Source organism: Rhinopithecus bieti, unplaced genomic scaffold, assembly GCF_001698545.2.
Source record: "Rhinopithecus bieti isolate Rb0 unplaced genomic scaffold, ASM169854v2 scaffold_6947, whole genome shotgun sequence".
NCBI lineage: Eukaryota > Metazoa > Chordata > Mammalia > Primates > Cercopithecidae > Rhinopithecus > Rhinopithecus bieti.
The window spans coordinates 769,034-787,681 of record NW_016805294.1 but is presented as its reverse complement, the minus strand read 5'-3'; the positions used below and the strand labels follow the sequence as shown (position 1 = coordinate 787,681).

The 18,648-nt window shown below is 35.5% G+C and overlaps 1 protein-coding gene across 1 annotated transcript in view; it reads right to left on the bottom strand.

Annotated features, from left to right (window-relative positions):
- Positions 1-220: 220 nt before the first annotated feature.
- The window catches only part of TET2 (tet methylcytosine dioxygenase 2), a 134,534-nt gene continuing 116,106 nt past the window's right edge, over positions 221-18,648 (bottom strand). Inside the window, exons 8-11 of the mRNA XM_017872054.1 lie at positions 18,380-18,469; positions 10,359-10,496; positions 7,089-7,443; positions 221-4,949 (exon numbers count right to left, since the gene is read on the bottom strand). Coding sequence (XP_017727543.1) covers positions 3,478-4,949; positions 7,089-7,443; positions 10,359-10,496; positions 18,380-18,469 — 2,055 coding nt within the window. The 3' untranslated portion in view covers positions 221-3,477. The remainder of the gene's footprint in view (positions 4,950-7,088; positions 7,444-10,358; positions 10,497-18,379; positions 18,470-18,648) is intronic.

The window sequence follows — 18,648 nt, the reverse complement described above, 5'->3', positions numbered from 1 at the left end:
GTGAATACACTAAAAAGTTAGTTGGAAGAAAAAGTGAGTGAATATCTACACCATTTAACCAGAGAAATACTTTGGCCTTAATTATTTGGGTATTATCTTAGATACAGTTTACCGTAAGACTACCTATCTTAAAAATGTCTTTAAAAATTATTTTTTACTCCCTTTTCTTCATTGAGGTGGCAGTCATTCAAGCACTAAAAAAACTTCAGCAAGACAACACTTAGAGTGCATTAAATAAATATAAATTTTATTAAAAACACTCACATAGCATTGTCAGGAATGATATAATAATAAACAGCTTTCAAATAACCTGCATTCATAACATTACAATACTTACAGTATTTATAACCATCCTCAGATCTTATAAACAAACATCTCATGAAAATGAAATGAAACTAGTTTTTTAAAAAAGCATAGAAAAATGCACACAGAAGTTCAATATCTTAGTGTCAAACTGCGAAAGTTCCCTACACAAGTTAACCACTAGCTTTAGAAGTGAACTGTACATCACTGTGCGTCAATCAAGATGAAAAATTCATTCAAGTAAAGTTGACACCACTCAGAAGCATTTTCAAGTATGGCTATATAGTCAACCTGATATTCCTATATTAGCAAATTGTAGATCTGCTTTCCATTCATTCTGAGGCAGGTTTTATATTTACAATTACAGATCTGATATTTACAATATGCCACTCAGTTTCTTCTCTTCCTTATGTAACCTCTCCCCAACCCCCCAAACTATACTTCCTGTTCTTGTTGGCCAGCAGTTTAACAAATGACAGTAGGTGATACAGAAATCAAATATTAAGAATGGCTGATCAAAATCACCAAATGCACATGTAGTAACTAAATGTTTGGGGCTAGGTATTATGGTATACAAAAAACATTAAAATCGTGGTTTGTAAGCAAAGCAAACATTTTTGGAAATGTTTGCAAATTGGATACAACCACAAATTCAATATATTTTTTAAAAAGACAAAAGCCAGCTTACAAAGATTTGACCAATAAAACCCAAATGCCTCCTCTGATTAAGAATTTATTTTAAATACTAGTAAGCAAAAATGTATTTAGGCCAAAATGTAATTGTACAATCTATTGCACACCATGCCTGTAGGTGTTTGCCTGTTTGAGGGAAGTCCTCAGGGAGTATGTACCTTCAGTGATTACAGGATCAAAAAAACTTAGAGAGTGAAAAGTCGCTGGCCAACAGTCACTTGCCAAACTCCCGCCTTACAATTTTTCCCTTTATCAACTCAGTGCATTCAATTTTCATTGTAATATGTTTTTTACCTGCTTGAAACAGTCAAAAGATTCCTCAAACTTTTAAAATGCTTTTCTTTACAATAAAAAGAGCCAACAGATTTACAAAATTAGTTTTAGTTACATCAGTACATGTACAAGTAAAATAGAAGGGATTCAAAATAAAAGGGTTAAATCCCTGACAAAGAATATATTTATTAACCTACAACAATTTTACATAAACACAGGTGACATGTTGGCATAAGGAGAACATGAGCTGAAATATCCCTGAATTTTAGAACAAAAGGTTGAAGTTCAAGTTATACTTGCTAAGAAATCAAGTATTTAAAAAAGGTATGCTTTTTTTTTTTAATTATAAAAAAAAGGACTTCGAAAAAAATGATGGTATACAATGCTTTCACTCTCAGTTCAATATCCTATTGCCAAACTAGTGTTGAGGTATATGACAAGTAGGAACATCACTCAAACATTTAATGAATTCTTAGCTCACATTATGATATATTTGTAGCAGGCTGAGTAGCACCATCATGATGTGAATTCTGCTTCAAACTCATATATATATGTATATATATAATTTTTTTACAGTACTAAAATACTAAAGCATTGCGTTAAAAAAGTTTTGTTTACAATTTAATTTACTATACAACTCTTTCACTTCTTTATACAAATTAACGATTTAAAACCACCACAGCAAACCAGCTGCCTGTTTTTGTTTCTTTTTAACTGACAGATTCACATGGAACTAACCCTGTTTATTCATCTTATGCAGGCATCAGTCTGCTCAATCCTCTTGTTAAAGAGGACACTTAAGCTAAGAAATGACAACATCACAATGTACATAATTATCAACACAAAGGCAGACTGCCATTCAGTTCTCTGAAGAGTATATGATCCATAAAATAGCATAGGCTTCAGTGAACTAGCTTTGTTGAGTCTGTAGCATGCGGCTAATTATTACCTGCAGTTAATAGAAAATTCTTAAAACTGTACATTTTTGAGTAATGAACTTGTCATACAATTTCGTATAAAACTGTTTTACAGTATAGCATGTGAGATGAGCACCAGAAAACATGTTTTGTGGACTAACGTATTCCCTTGAATCCAGTAAGCCCCATGGTGGATTTAACTGGCTGTGTTAAAAATGGACACAATTGCTCATCAGCAGATGCATGGCTAAAAGCAAAATATTTTAAAAGCTTTCCTTGTTTCCTTAAAAGAATCAACTTTGCATTCTAAAATGAAAGTAAACTTGTTTTTTAAACGTCTCAGTACCTTAGCATTGTTCAAGTTGTCAAAGCTTAGGTAGACAAAGTGCTTCTAAAACACCATTTCAAATATTTATACATATACATGTGCGTGCACATATACATGTTTGTGTATATATGTACATATATACTTTTATTGTCCTACAAGGACTTCACTGGATGAGCAAAATCCAGAGGCCTTTAAAATGTCCACATTTTAAAAACTAGGCTTGTGTAAGAATAGGTAATTATGATAAAAACTTGAATGAAAAGGTACCCCTATTATTCAAGGGCACTGGAGTACACTGATAGCATCTTGATGATATAAAGGCATTAAATTTTCAGCTATTAAAGACACCATTTTCTTAGCACCATTTCTTAGAACATCCAAACAAATTCAGTGTTTTCCTGCTATTCATTTATGCTTCTTGTAGCTATTTTGATAAATAAAAGTTAATATTAAGATTACAGTAAAAACTGCATTTCAAAAAGCCATAATTCCAGTATTTCAGTACATCATATATTCAGCACCAGATGGTATTTTAAGATTCCTGTCACTGTAATACTACAGTACTTGTTTGATTTGTGTTCCATGACTATGCAGACTTGATATTATTAAAAGTGGTCACAGATGTGTAGAGTTGTAAGGGGGGGGAAATCACATTTACATATCTCGTCCAATAATAGAACCAGTGTTTAAAAATGTAAATTGTGGAACACTTTCTTCCCCACCTTCTTTTTGCATAGAATGCTTTGGTCTTTTCCTAGATGCCATCTGTGACCACTTGGGAGCCAGTGAAAATTAAGTGCTGTGGTAAGATAACCTCGTTTGTTGCTGGTGAGCTGAGGTTTTTCCTACCACATTTGTCATGAATACTGTGACCTTTCCCCACTGCCCATGTCACGAGAACTATACTACTGACAGGTTGGTTGTGGTCTTTTCAAGTGAGGTAACCAACAAAAGGGGGTGATATCATATATATCTGTTGTAAGGCCCTGTGACCCGAGTGAAGGCATATGGAGATGTAGTTACTGTGGAGTCTGTGGTCACGGACATGGTCCTTTCGGCAAGGGACTTGATGAAACGCAGGTAAGTGGGCTCTGAAGGTTCATGTGGCTCAGCAGGCTCCCGTTTCACTTTTTTGCCATGGGATTTCTGAGGCACATAGTCTGGGCCATACTTTTCACACTCTTCCTCTTTCTCACGGGCTTTTTCAGCCATTTTGGCTTCCCAAAGAGCCAAGCCATGTTTTGGCTCATTCATGCTCTTATGCTGGTAAAAGACGAGGGAGATCCTGGTGGGGTGATTCCTATTGGGATTCTTTAAAGGGGTTGTGGCATGCAGCTCACGCTTTGCACACTCAATGAGAATTGACCCATGAGTTGGAGCCACGGCCACTCCCCCAATGTCAGGATCCAGAAAGCTCTGCTCGCTGTCTGACCAGACCTCATCGTTGTCCTCTGCACCAGAAGCAACACCCTGGACTAGTGCCAATGGCTGCTTTTCCTGACCATTAGCATCACTTAATTTGTGTAAGCCTCCTTGGACACAAGCAGTTCTATCATGGTTAAGAGCTGGAAGCATGTTTGATAACCCATTAGCTGTGTGGGAAAGCATGTCATTCTCCTTGTTTTGGAGATGCAGGGCATGAAGAGAGCTGTTGTACATGCCCGGAGCTGCACTGTAGTTATGGATTATGTGAGAAGGTGAATGATGTTCACCATTTTTATAGTCCATGTTTGGATTGCTCAAATTGGGTGGTAATCTAGAGGTGGCTCCCATGAAGGGGCCATCCATCTCATGAGTGGGATAAGGAGGCAATTTCCCTACATGATGTACATTTGGTCTAATGGTACAACTGTTGAAACCATCTCCCTGCATATTTTGGTTTCCATAACCTAAGTATTTAGATGTAAAACTCTGGCTATTTCCAAACCGTGGCTGGTAAAGTGTATGGATGGATGGTAGATTTAGCTTAGACAGAGGGTCTTGGCTTGGATACCTATAAAGATCCATGGGCTGAGACTGGGGAGAATAGGAACCCAGATATGGGGAGCAGTTGTCCACTGATAGGTTTCCATTGCATTGATATGATGGATATTGGTTATTCTGATTCAAAAGCCCAGGGTAAGGGTTCATGGGATTAGAAGAATTCAAATATGAACCTGCAACTTGAGATGAGGTGGAATAGAAGTTCATAGGGCTGGTACTTCCATAGATATCTGAAGTGTGTGAAGAGCTTGGGTAAGGACTAACTGGATTGGGCCGTCTCATGTATGGATTGATGGATCCAGAAGCAGAATAACAGTTGACAGACTCTGTCTGAGGGTGATGTGGCTGCTGCTGCTGGGGTCTCTGCTGCTGTTGGGGCTGTGGTGGCTGCTTCTGTAGAGGCTGGGGCTGCTGGGACTGCTGCATGACTGGTCCTGAAAGTCGCAAAAGTTCTGTGGACAGGGTAAGAGAGAATAGAAACATATCTCTGATGTTGATGATTATTTATGAAGTCTAGTGAGGATACTTAAATGTATGTAAGAAACTCCACTAGGAATATACAACACCCATTAAGCAAAGGTAAGAGCAAAGTCAGGGTTCTGCTCATTATCCAGCACAATTTTTTGTCTAAGGCATTAAAAATGCAGAACTTAGTGAAAAAAAAAAATGTAATAAACATCCAAAGCCATTCCATTGAGAGCAACACGTTCTTTGGAACTTCTGAACATGCCTCTGCTTGAAGTGTCCTCCTTTTTCCTCCCTCTCTCCCTACCCTTCCTTGGTGTAGTCATCCCTTCCTCAAGGACCACTGTGACCTCATCTTCTAGTGCTTTTGGTAATACTCAACTGCAAAGATAGATCTGATAACGCAATACTCACAATGTATTATAGGTATGTTTTTAGCCCTCTCTTCACCCCCACTGGTAAGTAAATTCCTAAATGGGAGGGACAATGCTTTATTTTACTTCTTCATTGCCTGGCATGCAATGGAATTTGCTACATAATTAAAATAATATTTATTATGTAAGATTCAGGAATGTTGTGAAAAAAAGAATGACACACATTTAAACACAAAAAGCATCTTATATAATCAACAAATGCTACTTTATGAGCAGGCTTTCCAGAAAGGAAGTTAACACAGTTGTAGATAACACTTTAAAGAAACTTTCAGCTTTGTAAATGAAACTTATAAAAGTCATATTTCTGTTTTGACCTCACTTTAAAAAGTCATACGAGTTAAGAACAAATAGATGAAACTGCAATGGCAGTTATGAGAATAGAAGTGATTATTACCTGCAGAAGCCAGTTAAAAGGGAGCAGAGACAAGGTTCTATCTGATTATATTTCACAGCTAACCTAAATCAACAGTATTAGAGAAGTCAATGAATCAATAAACACTTATCAAGCATCTTTCGCATATTGTTCTAAATTAATTAACTTAGTTCCTCTGAACTTGGAAATTAGTTCCTCTGAGCTTGGAAATGAATCAGGAGAGAAATTTGACATCACGAAGCAGCAAAGATGGCTAGTTCTAAGCAAACTGGTTTGCTTTTGTTAATGGCCAGGCCAATACCATCTCCAAATTTTGGATTTTTTTTTCTTTTTACAAACTGCAGACATAAAGCAAGGGGCTATGGAAAGAAAATAACTTAGTATTCATGAATAATGTTCTATTGTTATTACTACAGCTGTAATCTATTTCGATGGGTAGAAGTTTTATAGGATATCTACATGTAGAACCCCTCCTAAACCACAGACTCAACATGTCTAACGAAAGGTTTTATTATCCTCTCTCTCTCAATCATATTTTCAAACTTCTTACTTCAATAAATAGTACTATTTTAGAACCCTAAAACAGTAGGCTAAGTTTAGGTTTAAAACTTTGGAGTCATCTTTAAATTTTTCTACTCTTTCATCCCAATGTTTTGTCACCAATATATTGATTTTCGTTTTCCTATTTTGAAGAGCTCATTTGCACCATTTTGCTAGATCTTTGCTACTAACTAACAAAATTCAAGGTCTTGTTACCTCAGTCCTGGTTTACTGTGTCTGTCTCCAGACTATTAGCTCCTCTACTAATTTGGCCTACTGCCAAATTACAATGAATTTCATCATATCACTTACCTGTTAAAAAATGTTGCTGTTTATTATAGAATAAAATCCAAACTTTTCCATGTTTTCCATGTTGATGGTGCAATATCTTATTACCATCTCTGAGAACAAAGCCTGGCCCTTGCTACTTTAGAGAAGACGCTGGTACAGAACTAAGACCATGACTGATGTTAACTTTCCAAAATTAACAATGTTCATTTTACAATGAGAGCACATGGACACATAGTAGGGGGGTGGGGACAACACACACTGGGGCCTGTTGGTAGGGATGCATCAGGAAGATGCTGGGCTTAATACCTAGGTAATGGGTTGATCTGTGCAGCAAATCACCATGGAACATGTTTACTTATATAACAAACCTGCACATCCTGCATGTATACCCAAGAACTTACAAGTTGATGGGGGCAAAACCAAAATAATGTTCATTTTTAATATACCACACAACACATTTATCTACAAATGCTTTACATTCAATTTACCTGCCAACTGTTTAGCCTGGCTTGCATTTTCAGTTTGTTTTGCACGTGATGGGGCTGACTTTTCCTTTTCATTTTTATTTGAGCTGTTCTCCAGGGAGGAAAGCTTTTCAGCTGCAGCTTTCTTGGCTTCTAGTTTCCTTTGTCGGCAAGTCTTGACCGGCTCTGCTAACATCCTGACTTTTCGCCGAAAAGAACTCAATACCTGAATGGCACCACTCCGCTTTTTCTCCTCCTGAGCTTCCACACTCCCAAACTCATCCACATCAGAGACTTTGTATAAAGGCAGAACGTGAAGCTGTTCATCCTCAGGTTTTCCTCCAAATTCTCGATTGTCTTCTCTAGTGAGAGTGCATACCTGGTAAGGAAGTAAGACATGACAGCCTCAGCTACAGGTCCCAAAGAAAATGTGTGTGTGTGTGTATATCTTTCTCCTCTCAGTATCCAGATTTGTGTTGGTGGCCTAGTTGATCCAGATCAGTGACATGTATATTACCATAAAACCATTCTACCTGTTATTAATGAAAATAGTATCAAAATGGGACAGGGAGATAAGAGGAACTGACATTGCCCACCCACCCTTTCTCTGAGTCTATCAGGAACAGGTTACCTGTGGTGACCCTTGTTCTTCACATATGTTTCTGTCTATGGGAAGAAGCAACACTCCCCCAAAATGAAGAACTCTCTTGCTTTTCACACTTCAAAAATAGATGTGCTAGATGTGAAGCCTCTTCAAAAAGAGGTTAAAAGTTTTTTCTATGAAATGACTTCCTCTGTTTTTGGTAGTATCACATTTGCCTCAACTCATACTTCTGAACACAAATTTAATGTCTTTCCACATACCTGACACCTAACTCTTTATGTTTAAGAAATTTCCATAAGATAACGGAAGTAAAAATATAAAAAATGAAAAGGTAAAGATTTGGCTGATATAGGTAATATGCAACCTAATACTATTTTCACTATCATCCTCCTTTGTACTCTGTCAAACCTTTCTCTTCATTTCTTTTCTGAAATATGACCACATATAAGTGGGTACTCTGAAAAGGGTATGGGGTGGAGGGAGGAAAGCTAACTCTGTTGCTTTGATAATTAAATGGTACTTTTTTCTTTGGTTACCACAATTACATTAGCTTTGGTAAAAGATTATTTGTGGTTTTAAAACACTAGCTTTTTAGTATTTAGTGTTTTTGATCAATGGAAACAATGTGATCTAATGTGATCTAATATAAAATCAGAAGACATTCTTGAGAGAAATGTGATCATAATGGACTGACTTTAGAAATGTGATCATAATGGACTGACTTCAGAAATAACTTTAACATGAGATGGTATCAATGACTGTCACTTCCTGCCCAGAAAAGTCTTCAAAGTCATGTCTCTGAGCACCTTGTTACTTTTCCCATACATATTTAACACTATTCAGTTCTTATCTAGTGCTCCTTTCCATTTCACTTCACAGAACCCATGCTCTATCAGAGGCAAATTCTTCTTGATTCTAAACATCCTTCTCATCATCTTCCTCTCTGTCACCTTGCTGGAATGAAACATGGTTATATTAGGATGCACTATAGCTCCAGTTATCATTTACTACTTCTGCTTTTCAGAAACTAGCATAGCCTCCTAATAATGAGCAGGTGCTGAGTACATGATTAGTGATGATTTTAGATGTTGGGGTGGTTGGTAGACCTTGTGTTTGTTCTCCTGGATCAGAAGTTAGCAAACCAGAACCTATGGCTAATGTGCCTCACAGCTTGTGTTTGTATGGCCACTAAACTAAGAATGGTTTTCACATTTTCAAGGTTTAAAAAAAAAACAAAACCACCGAACAATGTGACAGAAATCCTATGTGGCCTGCAATGCCTAAAATATTTATTATCTTGCCCTTTATAGAGGAGAGTTCTCCAATCTCTGATCTAGACCATTAAATGAATACCTTCTCTGCTTCTCAACAAAAACTTCATACCAGCTTCTTCAAATTACTTCAGCTATCATCTAATACCTCCCTGAATGCTTTTCTGCCCTAGAATATGACTTTAATTCCTGATACCTATTTCCATATTCTCACTGGCCATCTTCCTCAACTATACCTACATCCATGTTGATGATTCATTAGGTTGACTGATTTATAGGTTTTTCAACGAACATTTTGTTCTTTATCTCTACAAATATGTTGGTGTATGTTCTCTATTATTATATATATGTCACTAATTATATTTAATTTATATAATTAATACTAATTTAATATAAATATATAATCTTAGTATACTAACATACTATATACCTTAGATTATAAGAATATTTATAGAAGTATAATCCTGGAGGTGATTTATATATAAACATGTATAAAGTAAGCGACTAGGACAAAAAAGAGAATAGTAGAGAGAATATCTAATTATTTAATTTAAATATAAAATCCATTTTACCCACTGTAATATGTAGTCAGGCTCTTTTGCACTGTGAATCTTTTACAGTAGGTTACCATAGTTACTGGGACAATGATGATGTGTTTCTCATTGATGCTTCTCTCTCTGTAAGGTGAATGGGTACCTTGGCTTGTTTATGGTGTTTTGTTTAACTGATTATAATCTACCAGGTAACTGGCACTGAATTTTGAGATTTTCCTGGCAGTTAACTAACTGGCATGCATAGTCACTGGTTTAGATTAACACCAAGGATTTCCATGATTCTCACATGCTTGTCAACACAATTGACAGGACATCAATGTGCCAACGTATCATGAGAGTGTTAGTTATGCCAAAGCAGGTCACTTTGCAACAGGAATACATTCAGGAAAATATTGTTGTCCAGTGAAACCTGCAGACAACATATTCTAACCAAAGGCTACTAAATTCCAGTGTTCTGCTCCTCGACATGAGATGCTGCTGATATTGTCTGACTTTGTCCCCACCTAAATCTCATCTTGATTTGTAGCTCCCAAAGTTCCCATGTTTTGGGAAGGACCCGGTGGGAAGTAATTGAATTATGGGGGTGGGTCTTACCCATGCTGTTCTCGTGAGAGTCAGTCTCACAAGATCTGATGATTTTATAAAGGGGAGTTCCCCTGCACATGTTCTCTTGCTTGCCGCCATGTAAGGCATGACTTTGCTCCTCATTTGCCTTCAGCTATGATTGTGAGGCCTCCACAGCCATGTGGAACTGTGAGTCAATTAAATCTCTTTACTTTATAAATTACCCAGTCTCGTGCATGTGTTTATTAGCAGTGTGAGAACAGACTCATACAGCTGCTAAGCTGTCCTCAGCCCCACTTACCAATGTGCTGCCATTCTGCATGTTGTGCAAGTCTCTATGGGCATGAGCACAGAAATCCAAACATGCAGTGACCCCTGAGAATGGACGGCCTTCCTTCAGACCCAGACGGCACTCTGGTGCTCTGTGTTCATATTCAATCTGAAAAATAAAAGTGTGAGTGAATGGGAAAGTAGTTAGTTTTACCCTTAGACCAAAAACTCACTAGTATTTAGACCATTTAGAACTTTAAAAAATGTTTTGAACTTTATATCCAGAAACAAAATGGAATGACACAAAACAGAGCAAATATCTTGACATGGTAAAGTTTTTATTTTACAGTGTTATTGAGGCCATAATTGACATACACTAAATAGAATATATTTAAAGTGTGCTATTTGAGTTTTTATATTTGTCACAATCAAAATAAAGTACATATTCATCACTCTTAAAAATTTTATCATGCCCCTGTGCAATTCATGCTTCCTGCTTTGTTCCCAGACAACTACTAATCTATCACTACAGTTTTCATTTTCTAGAATTTCATATAAATGGATTTTTTTGGAGTTAATTTTTACAAATGGTGTGAAATTAAGGGTCAAGATGATCATTTTTCCTTTATGGCTTTCCAACTGTTCAGATACCACTAGATAAAATGGTTTTCCCTTCCCAACTGAATCATCTTTGTTAAAAATCAATTGACCATATATGTTGGGTCTACTTAAGGATTCTCAATTGATCCACTTGTGTATGATGGTGTGTATGTAGGTATGTCAATATCAAACTTTTTTAAAATTTTTATTTATTTATTTATTGAGACAGAGTCTCACTCTGTCACCCAGGCTGGAGTGCAGTGGCATGATCTGGGCTCACTGCAACCTCCGCCTCCAGGATTCAAGCAATTCTCAGGCCTCAACCTCCCAAGCAGCTGGTACTATAAGCACACACCACCATGCCCTACTAATTTTTTGTATTTTTACTAGAGATGGGATTTTGCCATTTTGGCCAGGCTGGTCTCAAACTCCTGGCCTCAAGTGATCCAACCGCCTCAGCCTTCGAAAGTGCTGGAATTACAGGTGTGAGCCACTGCACCGGAGCAATATCAAACTGTCTTGACAGACAGTAGCAAGTACAGATTTCAGTAAATCTGAAAACCATGCAATATATAGTCTCAAATTCTGCTCTTCTTTTAAAATATTGTTTGACTCTTCCAAGTCCTTTGCATTTCCAAGTATATATATTTTAGAGCCATCTTGTCCAATTCTTTCAAAAAACCTGCTGAGGTTTTGAAACATGTATTGAACATATTGATTAGTTTGGAGTAGAACTGACATCTTAAGTCTTTTGATCCATGAACACAGTGTATCTCTCCAGTTACTGAAGTTTTCCATAATTTATCTCAGCAATGTTTTAGTTTCCAGTATATTATCTTATACATTTTTGTCAAATTTATGTCTAAGAATTTTATAGTTTTGATGCTATTTTAATCGTTTATTTTGATTTGTTTTATTTATTGCTAGTATATAAAAAACATTTGAATTTTGTATTTTACAACTTTGCTAAATTCATATATTAATTTCATTTTCTGGTAGTTTTTTGAGACTTCTTCTGTAGACAAACATGTCATCTGCAAAAAGTACAGTTTTATTTTTTCCTACACAATCTTGATTGCTTTTTTACTTGCTTTATTGTACTTTCTAAAATTTACAGTTTGATGTTGAATAGAAGTGGTTGGTTAAAAATGGACATTGTTGTCTTGTTCTTTACCTTAGGGGTAAAGTATTAGTCTTTCACCACTAAGTATAATGTTAGCTTTTGGCTTTTCATTTATGTATTAAATAGGTTGAGAAAGTTTCCTTTTATGAATGTTGAATATTATCAAGTGATTTCTCTGCACCTACTGCAATAATCGTATTTTCCTGTTATGTCTTTTAACATCATTTTTTGTGTTAAAAGTATCTTTTAATTTATTTGTATCTTTATATTTAAAGTGGTTTTCTTGGTTTTGTTTTTTCAGTATCACAAGCTCTGCCTTATAAGTGGGGGTGTTAAAACCATTTGCATTTAATGTGGTTGTTGATATAGTTGGGTTTATATAAACCATCTTGCTATTTATTTTATATTTATCTTTTTTTGGTCCTATATATGTTTAAAACGTTTTGGATTGATTTCATTTTCTGTGTTAACTGGTTGATTAGCTATATACTTTTTTTTTTTTTTTTTCTTAGTGGTTTAAGGTATACAGAGTACTCTAACTTCTCACAGTTTACAGCCAAGAAATATACTCGGTCCATATATAGTATAAGGTACTTTACAATAATATACTTTCAATTCCTCAGCCTCTGTGCTACGTCTACATGTTATAAACCTCATAATACATTAATATATTTTTAAGATAGCAAGTTACCATTTTTTTAAAAGTCTTTTAACCATGTTTACTATTTTTGATACTTTTCATTTCATTATGTTGATCTAGATTTCTATGTGGTATCATGTTCTTTCTTCCTGAAGGATTTTGTTTAACACTTTTAAAGTGCTAGTTTGCTGGTGGTGAATTCTTTCAGCTTTTATATGTCTGAAAAAATATTCTTTATTTTGCTGTCTTTTTTGAGAGTTGTTTTCATTGGTTATATATTTCTGGGTTGATAGTCTTTTTTCTTTCAGTATGTTAAAGGTGTTTCTCCTACATCTTCTCTCTTGCCTTTTTCTGAATGAAGTCTTAGACAGTCCTGAAAATAAGTCCTGAAGACAGGAGTCTTATTTTTTCCCACCAAGTATAACATGTCCTTTTTTCTCCATTTGCCTTTCTGATTTTCTCTTTATCACAGATTGTAAGCAAGTTGATTATCAATTTTTGATAGTCTTTTTTTATGTCTTTGTTTTTAAATCTGGGGTTTGCTGAGCTGCTGAGATCCATGGGTTCACAGTTTTGAACAAATTTGAAAAAAATTTGGCCGTTGTTTCTTTAAATATTTTTCTGTCTCCCACCTCCTTCTGGTACCCCAATTACACACATATTAGTGTAACAATATTGGCTAATAGGTCTTTTACATATTCATTTTTTCAGTTTTGTTTTTATAGCAAAATATTTCTATTACTATGTCTTCAAGTTCCTTAATATGTTAATTCCACCTAGTGTATTTTTAATCTAGATATATATTTTTCACTTCTAGAAGGTCATTGTAGGGTATTTTAATATCTTCCAATCTTGCCTTATCACTCTCATGCTTTCCTCTAGCATTTTAGCATATGAAATATGATAGCCATTTTAATGAACTTATCTATATATTGTATCACATATGTCAGTTCTGGGACTATTTTTATTGATTGATTTCTCTCTGCTCCCCAGTAAAGGTTATATTTTCTTTTTTCTTTGTATGTCTTGTATTTTTTGATGTAATACTACACTATAAATTTTACCTTGTTGATAGATTTTTTTTTTAATTTTTGTACTGGAATGCAGTTAAATTATTTACCATCAGTTTGGTCCTTCTATGTTTTGATTTTAAGCATTTTTAGATGAGGTCAGAACAGTCAAATTTACTTCTACTACCAAGGCAATACAATTATGAATAGTATTATGAAGTCTTCTCTGGCTGGCTGGTTTGATCAAGAACTATTCTAGGTCCTGTGTGAGATCAAGGGATTATTCTGCCTGCTTCCTCTGATGGTTCTTTCCCTACCTAGCCTTGGAAGTTTTTTCACATGCATGTGCTGTTCAATACTCAGCTGAAGACTGGATTAGAACCCTCAGCAGGTCTCTGGAACTCTTCTCAATAACACTCTCTCCTCTCTGGTATTCTGAATTGTGAACTCTCGTCACCTTGGCCTCTCCAAATTTTGAACTTTGTCTCCTTAATACAGAGATAATGCTGGGGTGTGTTTGGGTTCCTACTGCCTACTCTGAAGCCTAATACTCTCTTCAGGAAGTAAACTGGGGTAATTATAGGTTCACCTTTTTACTTCCTTTCTCTCTGGTGCCACTGGTCTCTTAAACTTCTTATTCTAAAAACCATTGTTTCATATATTTTGTCATTTTTTTCTTAAATGTGTAAAGGCATATCTAGTCTCTGTTACTCCATCATGGCTAGAAGATGAGCTTGCATTATGATAAAAGTTTGTGGTGGCTTCATATTATTTACTGTTGGATTCATATATGTATTTGTACATATATGTATTTGTCTATTTAACCTCATAAAACTTTGGCCAAAGGAAAGTGAAGGTACCAACTACTCTTTAACATAGATGTGTGGTTTGTGGCTGTTCAGTTCATGCTGTGGTCTGGTTAGCTTTATTCTGTTCCTTGAACAAAAACAGATATACAATCAGCTGGAAATTAGACTTATGCCATCTCCTAAAAAATACCATGCAGGGTTTTGTGAATGAATTACTGGAAATCCATCTAAATGTTTGGAAGACAACTCTAAATGCATGTCTTTCTCATGGTCTAAGGTTGTGCTGTTGAGTATGGTAACCATTATCCACATGTGGCTGTTTTTGTTAATTTTTAAATTAATTTAAACTCAATTATACTAGTCATATATCAACTGTTAAATAATAATCATATGTGGCTACTGCCTATTATACTGAACAGCATAAATACAGAATATTTCCATCTTCATAGAAAGCTCTCTTAGAAGCATTTGTCTAAAATGTCATCTTCATGTATGATGAATAGCACATGATTTTGAGATTCAAACCTGCTATTTCAAATCTACTGTTAAATTGTAAGACAGGTATAGAAAAGACAGAGCCAAATATATGTCTACTGGATAGACATGAAGAAAGGACATTTAAGTGGAGAAAACTGGAGGTCTAATTCCATGGGACTGACAGAAGAGATGCTGTGGAGAGTCAACTAAGCTTTAGCAATAAGATTTTATGAAATCAAGGAATAAAGCAAGGAAGAATATTCAGATGTGAGAAATAGAGATAATACATTCAGCTGGGGAAAGGAGGTAAAGATCAAATAGTAGGTTTTATGACAGCATCTATAACATCAAATGGTCTTCCCATGTACTGTGTGGAAACATCACATGGCTATCATTTTGATCTCTAAAGCATATGAACATACATGGATGAACATTACCAATAGTACCTACCATGCAATATCAAAATATTTTATCCATTCAGAAGCACCTCATCCATTTACAACTATTAATTGACTTAATTTATCTACATATTACATCAACACATTGTTTCATATATAAATATTAAAACACGTATTGGGAATTACATCTACTCATCTTGTTATAACTTGAAAATTTTTGATGGCTTCATATTTTGGGTACTTAAGTTTCAGGAAATGTATAAAATAGTTTCATGTATGAGACAGTCCATAATAAGAATCAAGGGAGCAAAAAGAACATCAATGGTTTGTTATTCTGCCTCTTTCCTCAAGTAAAGGCATTTGATTAATAGCACCTATTAAAAATTAATTTAATAGAAAATGGCCCAACTTTAAATCTAGCAACATAGACTCATTCACTTCCTTATTTTTATAGCTTGATTTATTTCAGAAGTTCTTGCTGAGAATTAAACTTTTACAACAGTATCAAAGCACTCCTTATACTTTGTGATACTAGCTAAACAAAATAACAGTGTTAATCCAACTATTAAGTGTTTAAAATACTTTTCATAGATATTCATACACATTTCTAAAAACGTAATTTATGACATAAAATAACTTACAATTAGACCATCGTTTAATTTGCCTCTATTGTTTCAACCAACAACAACAACAACAAAAGGTTTGTTGAGGACTGTTAAAAGTCCACAGTGGAAAAGAGGAGTAGCTAAATCATTTTAGGAATGATTAGTCCCTTGCCCATGTCTGCTGTGTAAACTAATCTAATCCCACAAGAGTCTTTAATGTTATCAAGTAAATGACAGAGCACACATCCCAGAGCCCCATACCTATTGCTCCTGTTACTCTGCTCTGGGTATCTTCTCATCACCTCCAGCTTTCCTCCATCCATCCATCTCCCTCTTTCACTTTTCCTACTCCATTTCTTCTACTCCCTCCCCCAGTGCTTACTTCATTAGCTTCTCTTCCTCCACTCATGCCTAAAACGATTGATGGCTCCAGAATCCCATCATCAGCCCTTTCTCCTCTTTATAATCTCTACTTTGAAAACCTCCTTTCATTCCTATGTATTCAACTTTAAGTCTTGCCAGCATTCTTCCAACTCTCAAATCTACAGTGCTAGCCTGAATTTTTCTCTGATTCTCCATCTAATTAACTTAGAAGCATGTCAAGCCTAGCATGTACAATATTTTTATATCTTCTCCCCATCCCAGAACTTACTATTTCTTACCGATTTCTGATACTAGTTAATAGAACTACCTGTCCAAACTGGAAATTTGTTGGATCTCCAAATTCTCTTCTCATCCACACATCTAATTCGTCACCAAGTTCTCTAAGCTCCACCTTAGTTCATGTACATACTTAATTACTTTTTGCTATAACTCCTGCCATTTATTTGGGTCCTTAAAATCTCTTACCCAATGATTGCAATAGCTTTCTTCTCTCTCTAATCTTACATAGATTTAAGTTATATTTCCCTTACTTGGCTTTTAAGTAAATTTTTCAAAATATAAATTACATCACTTTACCCCTCCATTCCCAACACGCACTTGAAACAGCCCAATGGTTACCTACAGAATAAAGTTCAAAGATCTTTATTTAGCATCTAAGGCCACTTGTGACATTACATCTAGTCTACTTTTAGGTTTTTTTTTTTTTAATTTTTTTAGAAATGTGCACAAAGTTCTATTCCAGCTGGAATTGTGTAATTCTAAAACTGCTATTTTATATGTCTCTGTCTCCACTAAAGAAGGAATTCTTTTGGTTTTTGTTTTTTTTTTTAGAATCTGGGTCTTCTTTGTCACCCAGGATGGAGCACAGTGATGCAATCATGGCTCACTGCAGCCTCAGACTCCTGGTCTCCTGGGTAGCTGGGATTACAGGTGTAAGCCACTGCACCCAGTTAAAGATGGAATTCTATTTTTTTGAGATGGAGTTTCGCTCTTATTGCCCAGGCTGGAGTGCAATGGTGCGATTTCGGCTCACTGCAATCTCTGCCTCCCAGGTTCAAGCTATTCTCCTGCCTCAGCCTCCCGAGTAGCTGGGATTACAGGTGCCTGCCACCATGTCCAGCTAATTTTGTATTTCTAGTAGAGACAGGGTTTCTCCATGTTAGTCAGGCTGGTCTAGAACTCCTGACCTCAGGTGATCCACCTGCCTCCGCCTCCCAGAAGTGTTGGGATTAAAGGTGTGATCCACCATGCCCGGCAAAGACAGAATTCTTAAAGACAGACAGAGATGGCACTGCTCACCTTTATGTTCCCAGTGACTAAACACAATGTTTGGTTTGTAACAGACTTTCACTTAATGCTTTTGTTGTTGGTGTTACTGAAACAGTGAAGATTTTAGTTTTTTGCCTTCATCATGGGCAATTTCTGACCAAATCATCTACCTGTCTTAACTAGCTATAGCTTAGAATACACATATAAAATAGAAAAAAAATATTTTTGCTTGGTATATGAAGTCAAGGTCAAACAAAAAAGGAAGATCTGGCAAAATGACACATCTGGACACAAGTATATGTACTTATAATGTTAGTATATGCATAGCTTTACATGAGCATTTGTAAGTCTATAAATTCTTATGAATACTCATTTATACTTATAGACATGCAGTAAAAATAGGTGGTTAGAACCTATAGCTTGGGCCACATAATTTTGATGTAATCTCCACCATCTGTTTACAGAAACAAAATTATTCATATGAGAACAAGATTAGATAGAACAGCCTGTGACTCTTAAAAGCTCATGTCTTAACAGCTAAAAGACAAAAGAAATGTACTTTTGTATGGTATAATTTTCATATACTCGAAACTGAACACTACAGTGGTTTCAACAATTAAGAGGAAAAGTTAGAATAATATTTAAAAATCATTCTTTCAAAACTATTTTTGGACATACGTAGGTCATTAGTAACAAGTAAATTGTTACAATCACTGCCAATGATTATTTAAACTTACCTGATTATTATATGCATCAGGTGCGAGTTTCTTATATGTTGGTGCCATAAGAGTGGACAGGTTTTGCAAATGAGACTCCAGTTTCTCTTCCTGTATAAAGTGAATAATTCTACATATTAAATTCTAAGTCCATTTTCTCTATATGTAAAAGAGGCTATCAGTTAGATTATTCCCCTTACATTTTGAATCCAAAACACAATATACAGTGCCTTTATTACTAAATAAAGCATCTTTAAAACATGACTATCATTTAATTTTATATGTGCTAG